Here is a 23,742-nt window from a genome sequence, read left to right on the forward strand (position 1 = left end):
CAAATGCTGAGGAACGTGGTGAACAGCCAGCTGGCGCAGGGAGGGCGTGCAGGAAGGCCGCTGTCCCTGTAATGGATCAAAGAGGTGGCCTTCAGCAGTGGTCATCACCCTTCCAGAAGAAAACTAGCCATGGTTTCCACTTGGCCGAAAACCAGCACCAGAAAGCGTGTGGCAGCCCAGATGGAGGTCCCATGTAAACATGAAGCTGCCGAAGTCACGGGCTGCAGAGGGTGCCTGAGCGGGTCACTGCTATGGGAAGGCAGCAGAGATAACACCTCTGTGAGGTGCAACCTGATGGCCGATCTGCTCAGCCTGGTGACACAGCTGCAAGAGGATGTAGAAAGGTTAAGGACTATCAAGGTTTGTGAGAGGGAGATAGACTGGTGGAGCGACATCACTGAGACAAATGCACCAGATGGACACATCACAAGAAGCAGAGGCTCCCCTACCTGCTCACCTTCAGGCAGATGGAGGGGTCCTAAGTGGGGAGGAATGGAAACAGGCCCCTGCTTGGGGCACCAGGTGAATCACCCCCTAGCCTATTTCACCTTCCCAGGTACCCGTGTACAAATGTGACTCTGGAACCCGAAGGGCAGGAAAATGATGATGTGGACAAAGGTCCATCCAGATTGGAGAAGTTGCCTAGGGAGAGTCGGTCGCCCCCACACATCACAACCAGCACTGCCAGGAAGAAAAGAAAGGCAGTTGTCACCAGCGACCCCACTCTGAGAGGAACAGAGGATTCAGTATGGCAACTGAACCTAACCCAAGGGAAGCCTGCTGCCTCCCTGGGCCCAGGCAAGGGATGTTACTAGAAAACTCCCTTGCCTGGTACAGCCCTCTGATTATTGCCCATTACTGGTCTTCCAAGTGGGCAATGATAAAGTCCAAATAAGAAGTCTGAGGGCAATCAAGAGAGACCTCCGGGCCTTGGGGTGACTGGTTGAGGGGTCAGGAGCACAAGCAGTGTTTTATTCTGTCCTGCCAGTTGTAGGGAATGACGGGGCGTGTAATTGGAAGGTCACACAGATAAATACCTGGCTCCAGGTCTCCTGTCCACAGATAATTTGGGGTTTTGGGTCATGGGTCAGTTTACATGGCACCAGGCATTCACAGGAAGCAGCATTTGGATGTTGCAACTGAAAATTCTGAAGATGCTTTCTTTGGCCTCTCCAGTGCAACCTCACAGGCAGTGTCCCTCTTCTGTCATTTCTCAAGAATGGGTCAATGTTACAACCTGCCACAGGCCACAGACCAGTTCAGTAGCTAACACAGTCTAACTTTGCTTTTCCCACAGCATTCTCCTGGAGAAACTTGGCTTGGATGGGTATGCTCCATACTGGGTTAAAAGCTGGCTGGGTGGACGAGCCCAACAAGTGGTAGTAAATGGAGTTACATGGCTGGTGGCTGGTCACAAGCAGAGTTCCCCAGGGCTCAGTACTGGGGCCAGTCCTGTTCAATCTCTTTATTGGCAATCTGAATGAAGGGACCGAGTGCACCCTCAGTCAGTTTGCAGAAGACACCAAGCTCGGCTGGAGTGTTGATCTGCTTGAGGGCAGGAGGCTCTGCTGAGGGACCTGGGAAGGCTGGACTGATGGGCCAAGGCCAACTGATGAGGTTCAACAAGGCCGAGTGCCGGGCCCCGCCCGCGGGTCACACCAGCCCCGGGCAGCGCCGCGGGCCTGGGCCGGGGGGCTGGGCAGGGCCGGGGGAAAAGGGCCCGGGGGGGGCTGGGCAGCAGCCTGGGGGGGCTGGGCGTGAGCCCCCGGCGTGCCCAGGGGGCCGAGGCGGCCAGCAGCGCCCTGGCCGGTGTCAGCAGCAGCGTGGCCGGCAGGGCCGGGCAGTGCCCGTCCCCCTGCGCGGGGCACTGGTGCGGCCGCCCCTCGGGCCCTGGGCTCAGGGCTGGGCCCCTCGCTGCGGGAGGGACGCGGAGGGGCTGGAGCGTGTCCAGGGACGGGCAGGGGGCTGGGGCAGGGGCTGGGGCACCGGGCCTGGGGGGGCGGCTGGGGGGCTGGGGGGGGCAGCCTGGGCAGGAGGGGGCTCAGGGGGGACCTGGTCGCTCCCTACAGCTGCCTGGCAGGGGCTGCGGGCAGCGGGGGTCGGGCTCTGCTCCCAGAGAACAAGGGACGGGGCCAGAGGAAACGGCCCCGAGCTGCACCAGCGGAGGTTTAGATTGGATATTTAGAAACATTTCTTGACTGAACAGGTGTTCAAGAATTGGAACAGGCTGCCCAGGGAGGTGGTTTTATATAAAAAATTATATATATAAATTATTTATATATTTATATCTAAAATTATATATAATTTCTCTCTATACATATTGACATTGTTTAATGATGGACTTGGCAGTCCAGGATTAACAGTTGGACTTGATGATCTCAAAGGTGATTCTGTGATTCTATGATTCAGAACTTGCTATTCTATTGCATCATTTGTTCATCTTTTACATGCATCTTATTATACCACCTCTATTCTTTTTTCACAACAAACTATTTGTATCTGTTCCTCTGTTAATAGCCTCTAAGAACTTAATTTCCCATTGTTTGTGCTTCAAAAGGCGTAATAAATACACACTAGAAATTATTCATCCTGCATTTAAAAAAAAATAATTTCCTTTGTGTTTGAACAATCACTTTGCATGAACTGTCTTCTAACTGGATAGAAATAAACAGTTTAGCATACCTCAGACAGCTAACTGAATTGGCAGTATTGCAACTTAGGTTAAAATCCAGGCCTCTTCTGACACAGTGAAGAAATCAGCAGGCAGTATTGCAACTTAGGTTAAAATCCAGGCCTCTTCTGACACAGTGAAGAAATCAGCAAATCTTTTGGATACTTTAGCAGTATCTGACTTACTGACTTTTTCATAGATTCTCCTTATTTAGCAGAATCAGTTCATTTCTGGCTAGTGCTTTTGTTTGACTTTTGCTCCCAAGTGTTTTTCTTCCAATTTAAACTTGAAGAGTGAAGCACTTTGCACAACATGGGCATCACTCCACTCAGATACACAGATACATGCATGGACAAAAGAAACTTCACTTCTGTCCTGTTTCTGTTTACACCGTAAAAGGCACCAGACTCCAGAAAACTGTTTATAGTATCTTTAGAAGAAATATTACCTTTAATGCAGTTACCACAGCAGCAGCTACTCTTTCCTTTCTAGATTTTCCTACATGGGCAGCTAAAAAGACCAGATGAGCAAACATAGTCAACAGAAGTGAAATAGTTAACTGTGGTTCAAAGCCATGAGGAACTACAATACATACTGCCTGGGACTTAAAGAAAGGACTATGGCTTTTATAGATATCTTGGACTTTCCCTCTGAACAGAAGCTCTGAATCCATGGTTACTGCTCCCAACACCATCTTCCTGAGGCATGTTACACAGGATAAACAGCTGCAACCTGTACTTCCTTCTGTGTTAGTTTTAGCACGTAAACGTAATAACAGATACTTACCCAGATGACAGCTACACACCTTTCTGCAACACTGTATGCATGCGTGGATGCTTTGATGTAGAAAGGGAGGGCAAGGAGGTGTATATGAATTGAAATGCAACACTTGGAGATGGTTCAACATCTCCCTGAGGCCTGAAATCTGAGCATATGTATCCCATTCCCTATGTAGAAAATGCTCGTATGGCAAACCTAAATATTCCAGGTTATTTTGACCACCCCTGTTAGTCTGTTAGGAAGGGGGAGGGAATAAGTGTAGGATATCAGTTTTATGCATATGGACAGATAGTGTAGATTATATAAGCATGTCTTGTACCCATCCATTTGAAAAAAAAAAACAACATTAAAACCTTGCATGCATTCATGCATATTTGAATTAGATATTTGTTGAAAGCATAGATTGGAAGAGTGGAACTATGCATATTTGCACCAATTATGCATGAAGAGACACATAAGCTGAATAGCATCATAAACATCAAGGAAGCTGCAGCATGGCTTCACCAAATCACGCAGCTTGAATTCTACCTCACCCTTTCTAGTCTCAGAGACAAAACATTAAGCTCACGTCCAAGTCAACCCCTCACACATGCTTTTCAAGATTTCTGAATTCCCTGGTTTACAGTGGAATCAGTCCAGCACATGATTCTAAATGAAGATGATATGGATGACTAGAGAGTTTGTACCTCAAATTAATATTCTAACACTGTATAGCCAGAAAGGACCTGCTGAAAATATTAATTATAATCTCATTGATTACTTTTTTTGACATAGGAAATAAGATATTAACTCTTCCAACTCATGGCGCAAGAGCAATTCTCAAGCATGTGTTCAGCACAAGTAATATATTTGTAATATTAATTCTGCAATCATAGTTTAGCACAGAATTTCATACCCTAATCATTTGGGTCATTATATTATAACGTAAATGTGACTGGATTATTATTAATCAATATTCTATAGCACCATCAAACTGGGAAAGCTGTCCATGCATGATACAACATGAAAAGCTCCCAGTATCTCTGAACAAAATTATTCATATGCTTCACATAGTCAGCATTCTACTTAAGACCCCATTACCCATTCTGGGGCCAAATTGGAAAAAAAAAAAAAAAAAAGAAAAAAAAAAAAAAGAAATGGATGCCTGACTTGCCTTGCCTTTAAATAGCTGAAGTGTGAAAACCCATCCTGAATAACACCCGAGTGGCTGTACCTCTCGCCATGCGTGCCAAGATCCAACAGCCATGGGTGCACATAAATATGAGCACATGGCATTTAGTGTCTTTTCACCACTCAAAAAACCATCCCATATAATTTAGTAGGTAAACAAAGAAAGAGGAGAGGAACCAGTGGGGATCCTTCAGCCTGGTTATTAACAGCTGACATGAGCTGGTGCAGCACAGGCACGTCTGACTAAATAGCAACGCGTCCAGACATGCTTACCCTGACACCAGGCAAGAACAGTGAGATGCCCCTCAGGTGGCTGTTCGTGAGCCAGCTGGAGCTGGGATATAGCAGCACCATTTCAGTTCATTCATTATCCAGATTACCCCAATATCTCATTAACTGGCACTGAAGGGTTAGTAAACAAAATATATCCCTGAGAACTGAAAGGACTTCTTTCTTCCTGTTATTTTGACCAATAATTTTCATAGAAGTTTGATAATGAACTTTGGTCTTTCAAATTCTGATTCCCATTTTATTAGATTATGTTGTATAATTCCCCTGTTTTGTTTACTCCTTGCAATAAAACCTGCATTTATTCAGTAGCCTAACAGGAAAAACTTTCAACCATAAACTTATTAGGAGGTATCTGTAATTATATTTTTTTAAAAAAATAAAACAACAAAACAATCAACAACAAACCAAATCAGAGTGAAAACATTCTCCTTATCCAGGTAAAATGGGACTCTGTGGGTATTTCTTTGCTGAAAAAGTAAAACAAAAATCTCATCTGGTGTATACCAGCACAATTCCTCTACATTCAGAGTTGTGCCCACTTCTATCAGTAATTCCTTGGTTTTAACGTAATTAAGAACAAGGTATATTTGTTCTAGACAATACTAGCTGTATATATTCCAGTTTAAGAAGTTCGTTTAGTATTCTGGAACTGTGCAGAAAAAGATGGTAAGAGTAGAATAGATACATTATTCCACACTGTTTTAAACACTTAAGAGAATTTTGTGTCTGGAACGGAGTGCTGAACAGCAAGGACCAGATCTTGCACCCTTAAGCAAATTACTTAACAGAGATTTCAAATAATAATGGAATAAGCACACAAAGGCATCAGATCACTCAGAGTTACAGAGTAAAAAGAAATTTCTGAGCTACTAATAGCAACTTTTCCCAGTTGGAAAGACAAAATTTTTTCAGAAAAACATTTGGGCACTTTTATTCTTCTGCTTCTGAGCATAAGAATATTTATTACTGGAAAAAAGAAAAAGGGTTTACACACTATTGCATGTCCTTATAGCACAAAAAAAAATATTTCAGTAATTCATTATTTTAGATATAAGTAAACATACACGGGGAGAAAAAGGCAAGAAAATGTGATTCCAAGTCATGATGAATTTTGCTTTGCTTAATGAGCCTTTTATATAAATAGTTTTGCAAAAAACATCTGTAAAATAACTTAGAGAGGAAAAGAAAGAAACAACAGTAATGTTCATCTGTCTCTGGGTTTCAATATTCAGCTTTTAATTTTTTTTTTCTTTTACTCTGGAATTGCACTGCATTTAGAACTTCCATTAATCTGAACATCACCAGGTTCTTCATCTGATTGTTTTTGCCTAAGACATCTAAAATCTTCTAATCTGAATCTCCTATGATGCCAGAATTATCATCTCATTAAAGAAAAATCTCCCTTTCCAGCTAAAGAATCAGCTTCCTCCTGGCATTTTTATTTTAGTAAGTTGTGTCCATAGTGTTGAGTCATATCCTTCTGCATAAAAATCCAGGAACACAGTATGTTACATAAAATGGAAACACAAACAGGAGCAGTACTTTAAGAATGCTTATTTCTTAAGCCTAAATTTTATGAGAAATTAGGTTGTCTGGTCTCTTCAAAAGCATCAAAACTACTTGCTTTGCATTAGCCAAGGAATTAAAGGAACAAGAAAGTAAACCTATAAAGCTACCAACGCATTTCTAGCAAAAGAGAAGAGTACTTAATCCCTGAGCCATACTGGTAATTCTTAATGAGTGGAGTATTTTAAAAGTATAGAAAAAATTCTGCAACTCTTCATTTCTAAGAGTTGGGTGAGAACATACAGATCTCTGATTCAATACATACAAAAATGGTCTAACACGAAGAGCTCTCTTAAGGGCACTAACAATGTCCTAGTAATTTAAAAAATAAAACATGTATGTTTTACATGTTTTTAAATACACAAATTAAAAAAGAAAAAAGGAAAAAAGAAAAAAAAAAGAAAAAAAGGTGGTGAGAGACCTATTTTAAACACTTAGCTCTTTGAGCTTATATAGAACCAAGAAGTCCAGGACAGGGACGCTGAAGAGCAAAGACAACATAATATGGAACTTGACTACAAACAGTCTAACAGCAATGTCAGTATGTCCTGCAGGCACCTAGACTACTTCAGAGGTACTGATGGATGTGAAATGTGCATAAAGTTGTGCACCAGAATATTTATTCCCTTAGATCTCGATGTATGATGTACTGGATTCACCTGTTTTAATCTGGTGCTGCTGTTGCCCAAAAAGACCTTTTTCTTTTGAAGTCATTGGATTATTTGCAGGCTTCTTTTTCCAGACAACATCAGAGCACCTATCCAAAGAGCAATTTTGCTTGGCTGTTAACATAAGCTCTCCACAGATTTTTATGTGCTGCCTATTTTACTGGCAGATCTGGCAAAACATAATCGGCTTATTCTACCTAGAAGCAAGTTAAAAACATATCAGGGCACAGACACATCACATTACTAAGGAAATCACTCTGTTTTTTAGGTTCCTTCTTCTGTCTTTTCTTCACTCCTTAAAGTAGGGCAAAAATCCTGGTCAGCTGCAGACAGGAGCCAGTGGAAATGGATCTGGCTCATAGGACATGCCTCCTTTCTAGTACACACAGCCCAGGCAGGTCTGATCTGCATCGTGCCCAGTCTTGTTTCTGGAGCACCACGTCTTCAGTAGCCTCTATACACTTGAAATTTCCAACCAAATAGGACCTAGGTCGAGAGTCCACACCTCATCATTTTGTGACAGTTCTCAATGACACACATGCATGCTTTTCTGAAAATTTTTGTATACAAGGCTGGGCATCGGTGTCAGACCTTTTAATCAAAACTGTCTACTACTGACAGATGCATCCCTCCATTTGGAAACAGGGGCTGGAGATGTCTTTTGCAGACCAACCCACGCTCACAAACCTTATTTATCCTTGCAAGGCCTCATCCTGAGCAGCAGCTCTGGCAACAAGAGTCTGGATGGTTTTCATTTGTCCTTTTTTTTAACTAGACTAAAATGTATAAAATCTGCCTCGGTTTGTTCCAGAGCTCTTTTGTCAAATGCTTCAGTGTGTGACTGCAATTACTCATCACTTGCCAGTTTGAGCTTTCAAATAAGAAATTTGTAAACAGAAAAGAAAAAAAAAAAAAAGAAAAAGAAGTGTGATGTGATTTTCAGGATAGGCTTTATTTGACAGGGTAGTTTTCACAAATGTCCTAAACTTTCCAGTACAAACCTTGAGGATGGTCTTCTTGAGATTAACTATACTAAGCAGACTTCTAAGATTAGCCATATACTTCAAAATGCTTTATAAAAGATACATTCTGATAAAATCCAAGAGTGTATTAACCACCTTCTTTCAGTTGCCGACAGCATCCTGGGCCTGGGCAGCATTAGGCAGAGCACTGCCAGCAGGTCAAGGGAGATGATCCTTTCCTTCCCCCTGCACAGCACTGGTGAGACACATGTTGTCCTGTTCTGAGTTCTGAGCTCCCCAGTACAAGACAGACATTGATACACTGGAGCAAATACAGTAAAGGGCCAAAAAGGTGCAGAGGGTTTGAAGCGTCTTTCATTCAAGAATAGGCTGCATGAGCTGGGGCTGCTCAGCCTGGGGAAGAGAAGCCTCAAGGCTATCTCACCAAAGTGTGTAACAATAGCTGATGGGACAGTGTAAAGAAGATGGAGCCACACTCTTTCTAGTGGCATCCAGTGACAACAGACAATGGGCAAAACTTAAAACACCACCTGAACACAAGGAAACACATTTTTTTACTGTGAGCATGGCCGAACACTGGAACAGGTTGCCCAAAAATGTTGTGGAGTCTCCACCAAAACTTCTCATACAGAGACAAAATAGGACATGGTCTAGTTGACCATGCTTGAGCAGGGAATTAAGACTAGGTGATGTCCACAGGTCACTGCTAACCTCAGATGTTCTGTGGTTCTCTAATTCTATCCCAGTGAATACAGTACTATTCCAAAGCTTCCCTACCCAAATACAGAGGATCTTTTAATAAAATATTACCTTTAGTCCAAATGAACACAGCTGTGTAACACTCACAGGAAAAGTGTTTCATGGATTAATTGACCATTTTACTGATGATGATATTTCTAAATTATTTCCAAATTTTTCTAAATATAGAAATATTTCTAAATGCTTCTTTTTTTTAAAATGAGGCACAACCAAAAGCAGCACTCAGTGGTGAGACACTCAGTGGTGGCAGCAGTGAATGCTCCAGCTGAGTGCTCCATGGGGGAAACAAGGGGGCTCCCGGGGCCAGGGGAACCCGAGGGAGAGCAGAGAGCCCCACCAGGAGCCAGCAGCTCTGGTGTGAGGCTGACGCAGCTTCGGCCTCGCCAGGAGCCCCGTGGGAGATGGAACTGGCCCTGGAAAGTGGAAATCTGGACATTACTAAGAACTCCACAGCAATAAGTTGTTGCTGAAGAATACTAGCACTTTCCTTCTTTGCTCACAAGGAAAGAAATCAGCACAGAATGCAAACAGGTATCAGAGATAAAGCCCAGCAGCGAAGAACTTCATTTTCCATGCCCGCTTTCCCACTCCATCTCACTCTTGTCCCAGAAAGGACTAACCTTTGAACATGAAACCTGATCATTCCTTCTGCATTCAAATAAACATGGGCCCAATTCACCATTCTGCTGTTTCACTTTTCTATCAATGGAACCGTTGAAATGGTTTTCAAGAACAAAAATATAAACAGACACTCCTTTCCCTTGCAATTTTTGCAGATCATAGTAGCAAGAGCAAAGCAAGACATTTTACTGAAGAACTCAGAGCCCTATAATAAAATCTCCCTGTTGGCAAAAAGAAAACCAGTGAGTAAGTCACTTAGGTAGATTCTGTCACAACAGCAATAAATACAGTCAGTTTGGGTGACACTACACATACAGCAGTGACAGCAGATACTGAAATCTGGAGTTCACACTCTGTTCCCTGTTGTGGGCAATCTGCAATGAGTACTGTATTGTACTGGGGAGAACACTGCCGGCAGGCTAAGGGATGTGGTATTTTCCCTACAGTCATTAAGGGAGTTAATTGTTAAGCACCTGACATTTGAGGAGCATGCAAGAGAGCTGGGGCTGTTAAGCCTAGAGAAGTCTCATAGAAATGAAGGCAACAGAGCCAGGGTCTTCTCAGTGGTACACAGTAACAGCACCAGAGACGATGAGCAGAAACTGAATCTCACAAAATTCCACTTAAACATATTTGGGGGGTTGGGGTTGGTTGGTTTGTTTGCTTGGTTTTTTTCACTGTGCAGGTGATCAAACACTTAGCACAGATTGCTATGAGAAGCTGTGAAGTCTCCATCCTTGGCAATATTCAAAACCCAACTGAACATGGCCCAGAGAAACCCCGGGCCCTGATACTCCCTTGGGAAGTCGGGTTATATTACGGACCTCCAGAAGTACAGAAGTGGTTTCCTAACTGCTCTAATTTTGTGATCACCAGTGCTTTAATTGGCATTATTGCAGGTTACCTAATTTAGAGCTGAGGCAGCTACATTCATATCAATTACATACCAGATACACGTGGCACTAAGCCTTTGGCATTCTTTTGTAAGAATGGATTAATTTCATCATATCTACCTTAGAGAGAAAACCCATTAGCACATATGTTCAATGCGTGGTGCAAACAAACATCCTTAAAAAATCATGTATCGTAGGACTGTGAAAACATCTTGGAAATCATTCAGTCTTTTCCACTCAAGACATCAAAAAACATCTGTAACACTGACTGGAAAACAGTGACAGAAATATATGCTTACTAGTTTTTTTGACAAGCTCTTGTCCTGTCAGTGCAGAGGTCAGGACAGCAACGGCAGAAACTTAGGCTGTGCTGGGAAAGCCACAAAGCCAGCAGATCATAGCACTCTGGGTCTAATCTGTGAATTTTTATGTAACAGCATGAAAAGGGAAGAAATCCTTTGATTCCTGTGACCCAGTCTCAGAGACAGTAGCTGTTAAAGAAAGAGCTTCCCTTGGATACTGGAAGGACTAGACTGATACAGAAAACACTGCAGCATTATAAACAAGGAACCCCACAGGTCACTTATTAATCATCTGGCAGAACAAAGACGGAATGAAAAACTGATGTCTCCTTTCTTTTTCCTTTCAGCTCCCCTCCCTTCTCTCAACCACCATGGTGCACATAGACCCAAGTTTCCTGTATTATGTGTACAAGATCATTAACTCACCTTTCCACCCTTCTAAAATGCACAAAGACATTTTTACTATGTTTTCCAGTAACAAGTCCTCTCAGTAAGTAAGCTCTCAGCCGCCACAAAAGGAAAAGACGCTTTCCAAAAGGCTACCAGCACCCTATTTGAATGCAGCTTCAGAGAGTGTTTACAGCTCTTCTCTAAATGTGCTCGTGGCTCCTCTACCCTCCCCATCATTGTACATCCTTTACTTTTCCACTTACATAAACTAACCATGTTTACCAGTTTATCCTCTCAGACAGCTACTGAATTTCAGATTTAGAAGATCAAACCTGAATAGTTTTAAGATGTTCGTTTTTCACACATGAAATCATGTGGTCACTCATGGTACACACTGTGGTAGCCTTACTGTGTACTAAACTTAGCTGCTCCTTCTTTAAGTTTTGCCTTCAGTCACGTATTTCTCTCGCTGTTTTCCCCTATGCACACCCCAAACAAAACAGGAATAATTTTTATGTCAATATTTTCCCCCAGTATTATTTCAATGCATACAGCCACACTGTCCTTACTCCCCTCACAGTCATGACAGACTAGGCTACTCTTCTTTCATCAGCTACCCATGTTGATTGAGTCACATGTTAATAGCATTCCTGAACAGTATGTATTAAAGCTTTCTATTAATTGTATGTAACAGTTATAGTTTATGGTATTTCTGTAATTTACATGGCTTCTGAGAATTACTTAAATGATGTAATTTAATGTGAATTATTTAAATGATGTAAAGTCTGTCAACTTGTCTGTAATGCATTTCAATACCAATGTTAATCACATGTGAATCTTTTTCAACCTAGACTAGAATTCGTGTTTCCAAGGATATAGATAGGAGTCTGCTAAAGAGGTAACTTAGGCCATAGTTTCCTTATTATCTTTGGAAAGCACCCTCCTATTTGGGAAGCTTGATATCATTACCTTTTATCTGTTTAGCTAAATCCTTTCCCACCTCACTGCCTTGAGGATGTGCTGTACTGAAAAGAACCACAATGTACTTTTTTTTCCTGCTTGCCTCCATCTTATTCTTTGCTAGTTTATCAGATATTTAGAATCAGTTAGGATACGCAGAGCACTGAAATGACTTGTCTGCACCAACAGGGTAATATTACAGCTTTGCCGTCTAATCTCATTTTTTTTTAGATAACTATGTCTAGTATTTAGTACAAGGAAACGTAGGAAATAAGGCAAGGTTACCATTAGAGAAAGGGTAGGATACAATAGGGTTAGTATTTTAAAATATGTATTACTATTACAAACATTTTACAAAAAATTTGGTTTAGATACGCTCAAAGTTATAGCATCAGAAAACAGTGGAGATGTATGGCAGAAGAATCAGGATTTTCCATGGGTGAATTTAAAAAAAAAAACCCAACAATAACAAATCTTATTAGACTGAAATAAGGCGCTACGATCATGTTGGGTTATTTTACATTTTAGTTTTATTAAGGTAATAATGGGCATTACATTCTTAAGTCCTTCAACTATTCATGCAGCTCCCAAACTGCCTTGAATCTTTGATGATCAATTTAGGTAAGACTGCTGCCTAAATATTTAACCTTCTGTCCTGTATGTGCTTTTATGCAGCTATCTTTTTTCCTTTACATGAATTTACACCCTTGTATCTGTATGGCATTGTTGGTTTTTTACCCACATTAATGTGTGATTTAGTAAAATCCCTGTTCCCTGTTACTGTCAAATCCTCCTGTCTGTACTATGTTCCTTGAAAATTTGTGACTTTCCAGCTAATGTCCAGAGATTAACAGTATCCTGTCACCGGGACTGAACAAAGTCCAATACTGGTGTACCTAGAGAAAAGGCCGCATAGAACTCCCAACTAACTCTTTTAAAATTTGTCATACAGCCCTTTTGAGGGGAGACAGACTGACACAGGCTCTTCTCTGTTTTGTGTTTTTGCCCACTGTTTTCTTTTCTTCTTACTCAGTGCCTCCTGACATTCTAAATGCTTAATTTTCAACCAACTGAAGTGTTTTCAACTACACAGGAAACTGTCAAGAAATCTTCTGGAGATTCTAAGGATTAAGAGAAATAGCTTTTGGGCAATAACTCATTAAAAATCCAAGGAGAGTAACCTTTGGTAGCATCCCTTCTTCAACCTTTCTTTGATAATAAACACAGTTGGTAAAAGTGATCGCATGGGGTCTTGCACTCCTGGGGTCCTCACAGACCCACCTTCCAATGGATTATTTTACTTGAAACACTCCAGTGTTTGAATTAATAAGACTATGACTATTAGCTTGCACTAAGCATCATCACTTTCACAGGAAAAATCAAAATATTATCTTGAAATACCTTTTTCTTTTATATGACACTTATGTAGGTGAATATAATGCTGAATAAGCCTCAGCTTTTACTAAAAAGTAAATGATTATTTTTAAAACCATTTTTAGATTTCAAAAAGTAATGGCTAGTATCTGAATCCATACATGCAGCACAATCATACAGGGCAAGCACAAACTGAATTAACACTCTGGATTTTAGCTAATATAGGAATATCAATAAGCCCTTTACTTAACCAATGTTGTCCAGTGAACAATCTCTCTGGACTGCAAACTAAAAATATAATATTCTACCTGCATAAGTGCTGTGATCACCACATATTCTAAAGCTTTCTACTTGCTTATCCTTTATGCTGTTTACCAAACCAAGGTTTTGATGAAGTGTTTGAAGAATTTCTTTAAGTGTATTTGTATTTTTTTAAAGCCTTTCTAATATTTAGTTGTAAATTACAGTGGCAATTATCACAACATGCTTTTATCTCAGATTCACTCATGATCAGCATCCTCCCAGCTGTGCACAATGCAATTTCCTGCCAATCAGGCCCATGATAAATCCCAAAATTTCCTGCAGTAAACCTATGTAAAGACCATTTTAACATAGCATGATATATAGCTGTAGGATAAATTCAGATCCTTCAAGCATGCATAAAAATGTAAAGGAAAGGTATGGAAAATAGTGTTCTGAGGCAGTGTCTTCTGGCTTCTTGTGTGGTTGCATCAAGGGCACAAGCAATTTCTTGTGTAACTCAAATGTTTGATTCGAACCAGCTACTATGATATTTTAGTCAGAAAAAAAATGCATTTGGTGTCTCACCAAAGCTGGTCATTCTCTCAACGAAAGCAGTTCACTTGTCTGGAGAAAACTTATCTTTGGCAAAATCAAATTCAAAACAGATTCCCTTAAAATTGCCTTATACAGAGTTAGAAGTCACTGCCAGAACAACGATAGTATTGTTTACAGAAAAGAAAAACAGAAAACAAAACCAAATTGACCCTGGGTTCCTGCATTAAGTACTGCTCAGCTTATCTCGTGATAGAGAGGGATAAAATTAATCCCTAGAACAGCGTATTCAGTTTGTGCCTGCGTAGCCTTTATTTATGTATTAAGAAATGCCAACCACACTGATGTAGGATGGTTGCAGTGTTAAAGAGGTGCTGAGCCGAGCTGTGACAGTTTCAACGAGACATCTGTAGAAGCAATGCTATTGGCGTTGCCTTTCTTCTCAAGGTTCATGTCCTACAGTACAGCTGGCAGAAGAAAAAGTGTGAGCAACACTCAGCTGCCACAGACTGAAGCATGTCAGTGTAACCCAGGATGATGAATCACAGACACAGACATACGATATGAAATAATTGAAGGGTCATAGTGCTTTCAAATACTTTGGCTGTCAGCAGAAGAAATGCAGGCAGGGCATGCAAAGCTTTCAGATAAGTTGTACTGCCACAGAACCTCCACTTTTGTGTATTTTCCCGATACAAACAAAATAAAAACTACTGCCCTCTCTTCTGTAGGTCAATGCTTTTCTGTGTCTCTTACCTTCCCATCCTAATTCCCAGAACTCCATGGAAAAGATAGGTATGTACCTATTTAAACAGTAGTGTCTATTTATTGGCTCTACCATACATAGTTTTATACCTTCTTTGGGATAATATAAAAGCTTGGTCAACTTGCAGCTCTTCTGCTCCATTGAAAATGATGGCCTGTGACACAATGAAATGTCTACCACCTTCTTTGCCCTTTTCCTCGTTAAGTTTTCTTAGGATAGAGGCCTGACCTGCCAGATGTTTTGGAACTACCACTCATATTCACATTTACTCTGGGTCAAATGCACATCATAAAGTTTCAGTACTCTGTGCACTCATGTAATGATTAACTACAACCTCCAGCTGGGTAAATGTTTTTAAATTCAAACAAGTGAGTACTAGGTGCTATTCTGTATTCTTCTATACTGTTTCTGTAACTTCACTTGTTTAAGTAACTAGTCTTTACTCTGGACATCAGTATAAAACTATCAGAAACCAAACTTTACGTGGTCATTGATCAGCAGAAGGATATATAAAAATAATTGCATCGATCTTTGAGAAATGTTGGTCACTTTAAGTCACAGCTATGATCTTTTTGCTCTGTGAAGTAGAGCACTGCACTTTTCTGAGTGATTATACTATGCAGATACACTTGTCAGATACTGCTTTAACTGTCTGTTAATTATGATATAGATATGAGGTTAAGAAACCAATAAGGAACTATAGAATGACCACAGCATTATACAAAATGCTGTGGAGACCATCACTGGTTGTTGGCTAGCCACAGACTAATGGGATATTTAAGCAACTATTTCAGCATTTAAGGTTTGCACTTACCAACCTCCACAACACTGGAGCAATTGGGGTCTGTGAAGCCTTCGGGACATTCGCATGAGTAGAAGTCATCATTCAGCCCTGACAGACAGATGCCACCATTTTTGCATGGGTTGGAGTCACACACATCCCCTGTGGGTTAAAGGGAAAAAAAAAGTTCCTGTATAAAACTCTTCAAAGGTTATGCACAAACTCTTAATATGGCAGATTGCTGATAATCAAGAACAAAAAGGAATGACAGACTATGTCCTTTGAATACCTATTGGCTAAACCCATTTTATATTTATTTAACAGCACATCTCTGTGTTTTCTTCCTTTAGCCTTTTGCTCTGTAAAATGTGATTCTCTTCAACACACTGACAGCTATTCACTTGCAAAAGACAATGAAATGTAACGAGGATTTTTTTCTTTCTCTCATTTGAGAGATTTGAGATGAGATTTGACTATCATTTGAGTCATTCAGGATATATGCTTGAAAAGACATTTACCCAGGGTTTTACCTCTCCAGGTTCCCTTCAACATAAAGCTGAATGGTGGTTTCAAGTCAGGCTATTGGCTTACCACCTGGTTTGTGAGCAGAGAGCTGTGGCTGTGGTTGTATCATCATGTGCTCCAGACTAACACTCTTAAAACACTCGGCAGCACAGATTTGATCAGGTATTGACATGCAGCTGCATTTCTGCTAACACAGAACACAGCATTCAGGCCAGCAGTGTGCTTCTATATTGGCTTTATGTCAGTCACATGAATACCAATTATATGTGATCCCAGGGTAAAGTCTGATAGTACAGACTAAAGCCATTAAAGTGTTTTGAGTAATTTAATTCTAACAGTAAGTTTACACCCAAGCAATGATTTCTGATGTGGAGTCCTATGACCGGAGCTGCTGTTACATTCATACTGTGCCCCCGGGGATGCTTTCACTATGGCTTGTGACCCACCAGATCCATGTCAGGGATGGAGGCTAACGCACATGAGCAGCCACAGCTCCTCAGTGCTCCTTGACAGTTCCCTCCAAGTTCACAAAGTAGTTTTGTCAGGTTCTCCCATAGTCCATCTTGACTGAAGATCAGAACAAATCAGTTAGAAACAAAGCTGTGCTTCGCTTCAAAACTGCTGTGCTATGAACTAGCTATGCTTCAAAACACTCTCGGACACAGGGGTCACTGGCACTTCAGCCTTCCTAAATAATACTAAACCAGCAGATTTGGCTCATCTTTCAATTGCTTTTCAGTGTAGAGACCCTATTCAGTCAATTAAGATTGAGGTGATCAAGAACAGAAAGATGCAAACTCTGAAAGGTGCACCACAGAGCTGCTCCACATGCTCAGAACTTGAACATGTCTCCAATATTATCGGTGTCTATGACACATTATTGCAATTTCCTATCTTCCTTCTGTTTGAAATTGCCTTCAGGAGGAGACAGAAAACAGAGAACAGAGTGCCTGTTCAATTCCTGCAATTCCCTAGTTTTAACACCCTTAAAAAAACCCTCTCACCCTATCACACAGCTCTACAAATACACGGAAATAAGGATGGCATCCTGTCCCCAATGTGGTAATTGGAAGCAGTCCTAAAAAATGCCCTAGGCTTTGGTCACTGTCAATTTAATTTTTCTCAGCTAATTAAATATGTATGTAGATGCATTCTTTTATTTATCTCAAGCTTCATCTTATAAATAAGACAGTTTTGTGTTTTCTATTGCTCAGTACTGTTTTTAGAACTAATAATAATTTGTGCAGTACAGTTTTATTTTGCAAAATTTTTGCGAATGCAACTTAAAGCAACATTTGCAGATAGTTAATTAATTAAAAAAACCAAGTATATTATTTTGTATGCTCTTTTTTTAACTGAAAAGGTGCCAGTGTTTTGCCATATAATTGTAAAGAGTTACAGAAATCCACTTGTTTGTGTCAGTAGTACTGATATACGTTTTGGACTATAGTGGTTGTAAGGGAACTCAAAATGTTTTTAATGCCTTTCTGGCACATAGACTTCAGATTAGTGACTGGTGTGAGAATTTGAATCTAATAATCACTTAAGAAATTCAACTGATACACAAAAATGCTTTCATGAATTTTGCGCATCAGTCGCAAAAAAGTTGTGGGTTAGTTTGCTGGGTTATTTTTAGTTTTACTTAATTTTAATCTGTCAGCTTTAAACTGCCTTCATGACACAGAGAACTGTCATCTGTCTACATACTTGGCATTAACAGTTTCGTCATGAAGACTGTCCAGCTGACAGAGAAGTACAGTCGGTTGAAAAGAGTCAATAATGTAAGACATCTGTCTAATGACTGTCTTCTTAAGTGAATCTAAATAAGTCAAGACTTCTCATTTTCAGTGCTTGTTGCACTATTGGGGTAGCAAAGGATGCTTGTTTTTTACTTCATGGGGCCTGAAAGGACAACTACTATTAACTGAATTCTCTGACAACTGTATTTCCATACCTTTCACTAAATTAATAAATTAAATAGCATCTGGAGCAGGAACACTTATTATGCAAATCCGTACAGATATTCTGATTAAAATGAGAGGGGACATTTTTACGATGTGTTTCCTGATTCTCTGTTCTTCTGATTTCAATTACGCAATACAAGAAAGAAAAATAAAAGACAAAATACTCTTTTCATTTGTAAGTTTTGTATTAACAGACAAACAGAATGCATCCCATTTCCCATTATATTTCCAGAAAGTGGAATCTTCTACTATCACCAAAGTGTGCATACTTAACTGTGTAGTTCTCATTTGTCTGAAAATTCATGTTGGCATTTTCAGTCTGAAGTGACCCAACCTACAGTTTCAGACTAATAAAGCAGATGCTGTCCTCTAACACCAGTCATTTATTTCCATGTTCAGGTAATTACTTAAGTGCTCTTTTGACCCACCACCTTGACCCAAATTCTACAATCAATCACTGGTGTAAAATTTTAATTGTCCTTATATCACACCATAGAAATAAAATGAATACAGTGCACCTCTAAAGAAAATGGGACACAAAAAAAACCCCAAACCCCACAAAAAAAACCCACCAAAAAGCTCCAACAAAATAGATTATCTAGCCTGTCTCATTCATGTAATGCTAAAGAGGGCTAAAGAGGGAAAATCTATAGTTTGAACAACAGTGGTTAAAATAACAGTATGATGTCAAATGGAATGCAGAGAAATGAACAACTGCAGAGACAACCAAGCAATAATTCTGCTTAATACTAGATTCTAGGCTATGCAAATTTGCATACTTAAATTAGTAAAATGCACTTAAATTGTTAGCACCCTTATTTATGACTTTTGTGTGTGAAATTGCACAGAACAAAATAAATATCACCTTTGAATCAATAATATTCCCCTCAATTTACATTTTGTTCCTCTTGAGAGGCCATTCATGTTGAAATATTGAAATCTAATTTGTTTTACATTTTACTGAGTTTGATGAACATAATTTTATTTTAAAGGCTCTGTTCTTAACTAAGAAAAGCTTATACGGATGCATATCTTAACAACTGATTAAGGGATTTGTTACCATTGAGACACTATGCTGTATATGACAAATTTTTAACACAACAGTAGTTTTAGTATTTAACTTTAGTCATGGTGAATGCAAGAGTAAAATAAACCCAAAGAAAGAACTACACACTTTACAGTAATTTTTAGAGAATTCTGCTCTGTGCTGCTGATTTTCCATAGTGATACGTAATATTCTGGTTTTGCATCAGACTGTGTAATTTGACAAATTTCTGTAAATTAAAAACACTCTAAGAGGAACTTCATTATTAAAAAAAAAAAACAACAAACAAACAAAACAAAACAAAGAAAACCCACCAAAAGACAATTAATATTGTATTTCTAGTAAAATGTTCTGAAAGGGTCCAGTAAGAATGCAAGTGTCAAATGAAAACAATAGTTCGTCTTTACTGTGTCTGACTAACCCTGCACTTTTCATTACATGGCTACTAGAGCATTAAAGTACGTCTTAAGACTGTATATAAAATACATACTGCAGTATTGATGCCTTTACATCATCCTTGGGAAAACTGCAGACAGTAAAATCTCATTGCATCAAGCTACTGAGATTAGTTACAAGGATCTGTGAAACAGGATCAGCAAAGGATCCACTCACATGCTCCCCGCTCAAATTGGCAGAACTCATGAACACTATGCATTTGTGTCTTTTAGGAGACCCTTGCTTTTCAGTTATGGTTTATAGTAGCTTATATATATTCATATTCATATTCATGTTTATTTATATTTATATTTATATTTATATTTATATTTATATTTATATTTATATTTATATTTATATTTATATTTATATATTTATTTGTATATTTTTATATTTTATATATTTATATATGTTTATATTTTTATATATAGACATGTATGTATGCACATATTTTATGTATATAAATACATGTATGTATATACACGTGCATATGTCCTCCTTTTGGATAACATAAAGAGTTAAGTTAGGAATGTAATCGACATTATCGCACACGATACTGCATTGAGTGGCGGATAAAACATTTATTTGATTAGAAGATAACACATTGGAGGATTTTGATGTTTTATTTTTATTTTTCCTCACATCTTTAATTTCTTGAGAACATCCTTAAGTCACATTAGTCCTTGAATGAATTGTCCATTCTCTCTTTGGAAAATGTGGTAGGTTAGAAAGCATAAAATTAAAGAGGAGATCCATACATAATCAAAATTGGAACTTTAATTAAGAACCCCCTCTGCTTCTCCAAACTCAGAAAAAAATATCTAGCAAAACTCAAATAAAATGGTGAGATATTTACTTTCTAGTAAGAGTTAAGTCTTTTTGTAAAGATGATGTCAGCTTTTGTCCACAGTGAATAACTCCATCAGTGAACCTGGACCAAATTTTATTAAAAACACTTGGAGAGGAACTGTTCTGTAAGTCCATCATGCTCCATGACCTACCTTAATACAACCACACTTAAGCCACATCCTTTTCAACGAAATACTGAATGCACAACTATTGCTTTTTTCGGCAAGCAGGTAATGGTGGGAAGGAGGGTAAAATTTGTATATCCACTCTTTGTTGAACTTTACACTTTTATATAGCATACTTTTTGATCCTGTGAAACTCCACAAAATGTTACATGATTCTTGACTGAGAGTGTAATACTTTGCTTGACAGCAAAGGACAACCTGAAAAAAGGAACTCAACTGCTGCATATAAATAATGCAGTACACCATGATGATAACAGTTAGCCCATCAATCCTTGTCAAAAACAGAAATTCATAGAGCTTTTGAAAACATTTTTTGTGATGTGAAGGCTAAAGAATATGTTCTGTGCAAACAGGAAAGTACCATTCACAACGACCTGCACGCACTACTTCGTAAAGCTTTCTTGTAAAAGCACACAGACTAGCCAGCTACCGTTACTATAAGCAAATCAATTTGCAATTCACCAACATTTGCCAATGAAAGAAAAGAAAAACGAATTATGTACTCCAACTTAAAACTATTTACTCTTTCACATTGTAGTTCCTGGGATAGGAATACCTGCCAAAATCTATGTACAGTATCCTGAATTAGGCATGGGAGAAGCATTTTTCCCTATGCACAAAATCATTACCCTAAAATGAACACTACTTCCCTCAACTATTTTTGAACACGTAGCGTAACTGCTATGATTTCTGGCAGAAAAGTTACTGTAAGAAACACCTGCTTGAGACAATGAAATGATGGCAAGGAAAGAAACGTGTCTCAAAAAATCTCATGGATTCACAAGATTTCAAAACTAGAAGGAAAGAAGTGACAGAAGAAAGATGATCTGGGTGTTTGGGCACATTTTCTTCTCTAATTTAAGAACAGAGCATATTCCTTGAAATAGAAAGTGTGTATGGGAAAATTCAAGCCTATTTATTCTTTTATATTCAATGTGCATTAACTATGAACACATTTAGTATGCATTACGTATTGATGTGGTGAAATACACAGAAGGTAATACTGAGGCAAACACACTTACACTATAGGACTCCAAGTAGATGCTGACACCCATTGGAACAAAAGACATGAAGAAATCTACAGGTAAAAAGTTGCAAACACAATGTCATACAAGTTCATTGTGCTATCCATGCAAGCTGATAGGGAAGCACAATACTCCTTACTGGTACGCTCTGTGATGTGTGTTTTGTATCTCAAGCACTTGGCTTCACCATCGATGGGAGAAGGTGAACCATCACTCCTACCTACAACAGCCACTGTATTTTCATTCAATTTCCTACATTGCTACATGAAATATGGGTTATTTCAAAAGCTCTTTCTAAAGAAATAAAATGAATAGCTATTCCCTTTCACGAGAATAAAACTTGTTATAAAGAAGAAATCTTCAGGTAGCACAAAAGAATAACCAGCCCAGAAAATAGCCAGTCAATAGAAAGTTGGTCTAGGGATAGTAAAAACAAGCCCCAGTTCTGGAGCCCAGAAGAGCAACTAAACTTCAGAAGACGGAGAAAGTACTGGCTACCAGTAGCAGTTTCACGTTAAAATCAATTTTCAGAAAAAGAGTTTTAATAGTTTTCTGATTTACAGAATCATCTGTACAGTGTCCAAGTTCAAATCTATTTCTCCACAGCTGAACCACTACTGAGAAGCAGAACCATAAATCATATTGAAGACACACCTGTGCAGAGATGCAAAATGTGAATATGAAAACAGATGAGCTCTGCAGTTCTTTTAAGAAATTTGTAAGCTGGGGTTTTTTAGATTTAACGGTGAGGCAGCTGACTTGTTTTTCCTAAGGTAAAAAGACAGTTGAATAATTAACTTGTACCCCTTATTATTTGAAAGGGAAGTTAAAGTTTCTATCTACTTCTGCTTGTTTTCTAGGCTGATTTGCTTACAATGTAGGTAGAAGGTTCAGATAACTTTCTAAATAGAATATGCACAGCAGATTCTTTAGATGGTTTTAAAAAATGAATAAACCGATATCACCTACTCTAAATGTCCATATATGAATTTGACCGGGAAACTTACAGGAGAACACAAATGTCAGAATAATTACCTCATGATTTTATTACAGGTCTCCTGAAAATTGACATGGTTGGCTTCTTCTGAAGGCCTCTGGGATCAAAAGACTGTATGCATTTAAGCAAGCTGTAGCTTGTAGCTGTGGAGGAGAACTGCAACATTCTCGTGTAAACTAGGCACAAACATTTCTTTAAATTTAACTTTTTCCTGTCTTGTAATCTGAGGGGATGCACTGGCTGATTTTTGAAAACCTGAGATGTATTACCAAAAGAAAATGAGATTATTCTAGGAAGAGAATTATCTTTTGAATATGACTCTGGGACTGGACTGAAACATTAATCCTGGGTGAAGATGAAGTGCTGACTTAAGCTTTGGATTTAGTCTAATAGTACAATACTGTAAAAGTGTGTCCCTACTTTCAGGGTTAGAATAGAGGCCTAAAGTAATGTCTGCAGAGATTAATTTCTATCATAATAAATCCCCTTCTGCCTTAAAAAAGTATAATCTCTTCCCTTTCTAAAGGTTTACAGTATGAGCTACTTTATTCGTTTGAATGTGAAAGAGCAGCAGGTCACCGCACTCCAGCCTGCCAAGTTACAGACATTTTAAGCATCTGATGTTTGACAATACGAAATACAAGTAGAAACAGAAAACAGCTTAAAAAGTAAACTCTTCTCTCTTTCATAGGTTGCAGAGAGTTCATTTCTATGCCAACTGGCTCTGCAGGGAAAAAGATGAACTATTCCTGTCATTTCAAATCTTTATTAGTAAAAAATGGATCAAAAGTGATTAAAGGAGGAATACGGTTATATAAAGCACTTCTGAATATTTTTACAACTTGTGGAAAATTTTCATGCACACCCTGTCAAGGGGGTTTGGGGAAAGCTGTCATCAGTTAGACACATTGTTTCATCAAAGGAAAAGACAGATATTCCACCAAACT

General features: G+C 39.2%; 1 protein-coding gene across 2 annotated transcripts in view; it reads right to left on the reverse strand.

Annotated features, from left to right (window-relative positions):
* EDIL3 (EGF like repeats and discoidin domains 3) overlaps window positions 1–23,742 on the reverse strand; it is a 257,131-nt gene that overhangs the window by 172,190 nt on the left and 61,199 nt on the right. For both annotated transcript variants that reach the window (XM_040580692.1, XM_040580690.1), the window contains exon 2: window positions 15,804–15,932. In XM_040580692.1, coding sequence (XP_040436626.1) covers window positions 15,804–15,932 — 129 coding nt within the window. The remainder of the gene's footprint in view (window positions 1–15,803; window positions 15,933–23,742) is intronic.

This window comes from Falco naumanni, chromosome Z (assembly GCF_017639655.2).
Source record: "Falco naumanni isolate bFalNau1 chromosome Z, bFalNau1.pat, whole genome shotgun sequence".
NCBI classification, from domain to species: Eukaryota; Metazoa; Chordata; class Aves; order Falconiformes; family Falconidae; genus Falco; species Falco naumanni.